Raw genomic sequence first — 6119 nt, 5'->3', positions numbered from 1 at the left:
GCTGGGGGCTCGTAGATGTGGAGCCTGGTGGGGGGGGCTGCCTGTGCTCCCCCTGGAGGCCCTGGCTGTTTGCCCCCTGGTCCACTTCTGGGTCTTCATACCCAGACTCAGCAGGCTTCACAGGCAAGGGGCCCCACTGTCAGAAATGACTGCCAGGACTTGGCTAGCTGGTTCCAGGGAGCTCTGACCTTGAAGCTCAACCTGGGGCAGTGTCTCTAATTTTCGAGGCAGAAATGGAGACCGTGAGCTCTCCAGAAGACCCTGGGGAAGTGGACGAGCCCGAGTAGGTGGTAGCTTCTCCAGACACGGAGAATCTAGGCCACTGGGGCTTCCCCTCGCTCCTGTCTTTCATGGGTGCAGGCTGAGGAGCAGCCTGGGGCCAGTGGCACAGCACAGCTCCTGTCCTTCCCCAGGTCCTGCCTCTGCCTCCTGCGCCGCTTCCCCACACCAGCCCCCCGCCGCCATGCACTCCTTAGACGAGCCGCTCGACCTGAAGCTGAGCTTCACCAAGCTCCGGGCGGCGAGAGAGAAGCGGGACAGGGCGCTGGGAGCGGTCCGGCACCACGCTCTGCACCGGGAGCTGGGCCTGGTGGACGGCAGCCCCACACCCGGCTCCCCGGGCTCCCCACCCTCAGGTACTGTGCCAGACAGGGCTGGGGGCTTGGACGTGATCACGTCACAGGAGTAGGAATGGCTGGGGCGTGCCCACTGGGACTGCACTCCTGCCCACTCCCCCGTGGCTCAGCCTGGGAGGGAGCAGTCAGGATCAGCCGTGGTGAGGAAGGAGGGTGGGCCGAGGTGAAGGTAGTAGCTATCACGGATCTCAAGACCTTGCCTGGGTGGCGTTGCAGGTCACTAGAGCGAGGCAGCAATGAGGGGCCAGCCAGGGGAGTGCATCTCTAGGGCCCCTGGAGCCTGAGCCCAGCGTGGTGGTCACCCCATCAGCTCTGCCTCCAGGTGGACCCTGGAAACCAGATTTACCACCTTCTGAGCTGGATGGCTCTGGCGGTGGCCCAACCCAAGCCCCCCATCTTACAGAAGGGGGCACTGAGGTGGGAAGGGGCCTGGGCAAAGTTGGGTTCTTTCCTCCAGAATGACAGGGAGCCGGGCCTGCGTTCAAGCCCCTATTCTGTTTGCCCTGTGTGCAGACTGGTCCCATGTGTTAAGTGGGCACCTCCCACCTCCTGCTTTGCAGGGTAAAGGTCACGTCATGTCAGCTGTACAGGCTGCTCCTAGACGGGGTCCCAGGGCAGTCTGGGGCACAGCTGGTGTCTGGCCTCAGAGTCACAGTGGGGTTCCGGAGGTGGGAGACCTGGTCCACCAAGACCCCTGGCTCCAGTACCCCCTGAATCATGCCTCTCCCTTAGGCTTCCTGCTGAACCCCAAGTTCCCTGAAAAGGTGGACGGGCGCTTTTCTGCAGCTCCTCTGGTGGACCTCAGTTTATCACCACCATCTGGACTGGACTCCCCCAATGGCAGCAGCTCGCTGTCCCCTGAGCGCCAGGGCAACGGGGACCTGCCCCCAGGACCCACTGCGTCGGTAAGGAGAGAGGGTGTATCCGTTTCCTGGGGCTCCATAACAAAGTACCCCAAAACTGGGTGGCTTAAGACAATGGCAATGTGTTCCCTCAGTTCTAGAAGCTAAAGAACCTGCCTCCCCGAGAGCTCTAGCGGGCAACTTCCTGGCCTGCGTCCAGCTTCTGCAGCCTCATCCCAGCCCTGCTGCTGGCCGTGTGCCTCTCCCTGCTTCTGTATCCGCATCTCGCTCTCCTCTGTCTCATTGAGACTCCAGGCACTGGATTTAGGGCCTCTAGTCGAGGAGGACCTTCATTACATCTGTAAAGACCCTATCTTCAAATAAGGTCACATGCACAGGCCCAGGGATTAGGCCTTGAATACGTCACTTTTGGGGGCACCACTCAGCCACTCCCCAGGGGGACAGGGTGTTGGGCCCGCACGCCAGGCTGGGGAGACGCTGACCAGCTCTTCCTGTGCCTCCCGCCCCAGGACTTCCAGCCGCTGCGCTATCTGGACGGTGTCCCCAGCTCCTTCCAGTTCTTCCTGCCCCTGGGCTCTGGGGGTGCTCTGCACCTGCCTGCTTCCTCCTTCCTCACCCCACCCAAGGACAAGTGCCTCTCGCCAGAGCTGCCCCTGCCCAAGCAGCTGGTATGTCGCTGGGCCAAGGTGAGTGGGGGCTCCCCAGGAAGAGCGGTGGGGGGGCGGCGGCAGGGCCTACCACGGGCTCAGAACCCTGCCTGCCCCACAGTGTAACCAGCTCTTTGAGCTCCTGCAAGACCTGGTGGACCACGTCAACGACTACCACGTCAAGCCCGAGAAGGACGCGGGGTACTGCTGCCACTGGCAGGGCTGTGCCCGCCACGGCCGCGGCTTCAACGCCAGGTGAGGGAGGAGGAGTGCGGTGGGGGGGGCTCCAGCCAGCTGAGCCCCTGCCCTCCCAGGTGAGGGAGGAGGCATGTGGGGGGCTCCCAGGTGAGGGAGGAGTGGGGGGGGCTCCAGCCAGCTGAGCCCCTGCCCTCCCAGGTGAGGGATGAGTGGGGGGGGGGCCTCCAGCCAGCTGAGGCCCTGCCCTCCCAGGTGAGGGAGGAGGCATGGGGGGGCTCCCAGGTGAGGGAGGAGTGTGGTGGTGGGGCCTCCAGCCAGCTGAGCCCCCTGCCCTCCCAGGTGAGGGAGGAGGCGTGGGGGGGGGAGTGGGGGGGGCCTCCAGCCAGCTGAGCCCCGCCTCCCTGGAGCAGGTACAAGATGCTCATTCACATCCGCACGCACACCAACGAGAAGCCGCACCGCTGCCCCACCTGCAGCAAGAGCTTCTCGCGCCTGGAGAACCTGAAGATCCACAACCGCTCCCACACAGGTGAGGCGCGGCGAGGCGGGCAGGCCCCGGCCTGGGGCGCCCCTCCCTGTGGCCAACCAGCACGTGCTCTACCTGCGACTGCACAGACGGGGTCGGCTTTGCTCCTCTCCCTTCCCAGGCCCACAGGAGCCAGCTTTGGTTAATACACCTAATTTAAAACACCGAGGCACTCGCCAGGCGTGGTGGCGCACGCTTGTAATCCCTGCGCTTGGGAGGCGGAGACAGGAGGATTGCACAGGTTCGAAGCCAGCCGCGCTGGCGTAAGAGACCCTGTTTCAAAAATATAAAATAGGTCTGGGAGTGTAGCCCAGAGGTAGAAGGGCTTCCAGGAACCCCAGTACCACCAAAAAAAAAAAAAAAAAAACACCGAGGCACTCTGTACTCTCAGGACTTGGGAGGCTGAGACTGGAGGATCGAGGTTCAAGGCTGGCCTCAGCTACTTAGTGAGGCCCTATACAACTTAGTGAGACTCTGTTTCCAAATAAAGAATAAAAGATAGGGCTGGCCGGCATGGTGGCGCACGCTTATAATCCCTCCCAGTGCTTGAGAGGCTGAGACAGGAGAATCGCACAGGTTCGAAGCCAGCCTCAGCTACTTAGTGAGGCTCTCAGCAACTTAGGGAGACCCAGTTTCCAAATAAAAAATATAAAATAGTTCTGGGAGTATAGCCCAGAGGTAGAAAAGCCCCCCAGGTTCTACCCCCAGTACCATAAAAAAAAAAAAGATAGGGCTGGGGTAGCTCAGATGTAGAATGCCCCTGGGCTCCATCCCCAATACCATAAAAATAAACAAACAAATAAATGGCCTGCCTTTAAAAAAGGAGCTGAGTATTGTGAAACATGCCAGTAATCCTAGTATTGGGATGCTGAGGCGGGCAGACCATAGATTCCAGGCCAGCCTCCCACAACTTAGCAAGATCCAGGGTTTTTGTTTGTTTGTTTTAAGGGTCAAGGGTGTAGCATGAAGGTAGAATGCCCTGGGCTCAATCCCCAGTATCAAAAAGAGGGGGAAAAAAAGCAAACAGAAGTTGGGCATAGTAGCACACACACGTGTATTTCCAGTGGGAGGCTGAGATAGGAGGAAGACAGGTTTGAGACCAGCCTGGGTAATTTAGATTCTGATTCAAATTAAAAAAAAAAAAAAAAAAGATCTGGGTTCAATCTCCAATCTCCAGCACCACCACTACCAAAGAAAGAAAGAAAGCTGGGCGAGGTGGTGCATGCTGTAATCCCAGCATTTGGGAGGCTGAGACCGGAGGATTGCGGTTCGCGAACAGCCTCAGCTACTTAGTGAGACCCTGTTTCAAAATAAAGAATAAAAAATAGGGCTGGGGGTGTAGTTCGGAGGTTGAATGCCCCTGGGTTTCATCCCCAGACCCGAAAAAGAAAGAAAGGAAGAAAGAAAGAAAGGAAGAAGGAAAGAAAGAAAGAAGAAAGAAGAGAAAGTTAAAAGCGTATTTTATTCGGGTGTGATTCACTTGGGGACTTGCCTGTAATCCTGGTATTTGGGAGGATGAGACAGGAAGATCACAGCCTCAGCAACTTAGGCCCTGTTTCAAAATAAAAGAATAAAATAGGGCTGGGGGGTATTGCTCAGAGGTAGAAAGCTCCTGAGTTAAATTCCCAGTATTACAAAAAATTATATATATATTTCAACATTTAAAAAAAAAATACCAGCGAACGCCAGGCATGGTGGTGCACGCCTGTAATCCCAGCATTTGGGAGGGTGAGACAGGAAGATCGCAGTTTGCAGACAGCCTCAGCTACTTAGTGAGGCCCTTTGTAACTCAGGTCCTGTTTCAAAATAAAGAATAAAATTGATTGGGCTGGGGCTGTAGCTCGGAGGTAGAAATACCCCTGGGTTCCTTTCCCAGTAGCTAAAAGAAAAAAAAAAAAATGCCAGTGAGACACTGAAATTCCTCAGTTCACACAGTCTTTGAAATCTGGTGCGTCGGTTTTCTGGAGCGCACCTGACTCACGGCACATCCACCTGGACCAGCTGCGTTTCAAAGGCTCGGCAGCCACAGGAGGGAGGCAGAGGCTCTCCGTAATCATACGCTCTCCAAGGTGGAGTTCTGCCCGGGCGCACAGCAAGGCCTCGCAGGGCTGACAGCTGCCCCACCTGGTCAGAGCTGCACAGGGTGCTGGGGATATCCCCCAACCAGGGCCTGCTCTGGGAGATGCAGGGAGTGAGCGGGGCGGCGGGAGGGTGACATCCTCATGTGGCCCTTTGCAGGTGAGAAGCCCTACGTCTGCCCCTATGAGGGCTGCAACAAGCGCTACTCCAACTCCAGTGACCGCTTCAAGCACACCCGCACCCACTACGTGGACAAGCCCTACTACTGCAAGATGCCCGGCTGCCACAAACGCTACACGGACCCCAGCTCGCTGCGCAAGCACATCAAGGCCCACGGCCACTTCGTGTCCCAGGAGCAACAAGAGCTCCTGCAGCTGCGCCCGCCCCCTAAGCCGCCACTGCCCGCCCCTGACAGTGGCCCCTATGTCAATGGGGCCCAGATCATCATCCCCAACCCGGCGGCTCTCTTCGGAGGCCCCAGCCTGCCTGGCCTGCCCCTGCCCCTGGCCCCTGGCCCCCTCGACCTGAGTGCCCTGGCCTGTGGCAATGGTGGGGGTGGCGGCAGTGGGGGAGGAATGGGCCCTGGGCTGCCGGGCCCCGTCCTGCCCCTCAATCTGGCCAAGAACCCGCTGTTGCCCTCACCCTTTGGGGCTGGTGGACTGGGCCTGCCTGTGGTCTCCCTCCTCGCTGGATCCGCTGGCGGCAAGGCTGAGGGGGAGAAGGGACGTGGGTCAGTGCCCACCAGGGGCCTTGGCATGGAAGGCCGCAAGACTCCCCTGGAAAGGACGGAGAGCAGCCGCTCCCGGCCAAGCCCGGATGGACTCCCCCTGCTGCCAGGCACTGTGCTCGACCTGTCCACGGGTGTCAACTCTGCAGCCAGCAGCCCAGAGGCGCTAACCCCTGGCTGGGTGGTCATCCCACCAGGCTCTGTGCTGCTCAAACCGGCTGTGGTGAACTGAGCCTGCCTACCCACCAGCCACAGCAGCTCAGGACCCTTCCCCTGACGAACAGATACTCTTCTGCGAAATAGCAATAATATCCTACTGCCCCGGGGCCTGGTGGTCTCTGTTCCCTGGGCTGCTGCAGCCCCAGACAACTTGGGCAGCAAAGATGGTGCTAGGTCATTGCTGGTTTCCAAGCCCGGAGCGAGGACCTGGCCTGGCCCTGTTCT

The 6119-nt window shown here is 59.0% G+C and overlaps 1 protein-coding gene across 1 annotated transcript; it reads left to right on the top strand.

Moving 5' to 3' along the window:
• Window positions 1–463: 463 nt before the first annotated feature.
• Window positions 464–5907, top strand: GLIS2 (GLIS family zinc finger 2; the record flags this gene model as incomplete). The annotated part of the gene is made up of 6 exons (XM_080704095.1): window positions 464–635; window positions 1368–1540; window positions 2008–2184; window positions 2267–2400; window positions 2754–2872; window positions 5108–5907. 6 exons carry the CDS (start codon window positions 464–466, stop codon window positions 5905–5907), a joined length of 1575 nt encoding a protein of 524 aa, XP_080560221.1.
• Between the last annotated feature and the right edge of the window lie 212 nt (window positions 5908–6119).

This window comes from Muscardinus avellanarius (assembly GCF_963383645.1).
Source record: "Muscardinus avellanarius genome assembly, chromosome: 10".
NCBI lineage: Eukaryota > Metazoa > Chordata > Mammalia > Rodentia > Gliridae > Muscardinus > Muscardinus avellanarius.
The sequence above is the reverse complement of the archived record's forward strand: the minus strand, read 5'-3'. Positions and strand labels throughout refer to the sequence as shown.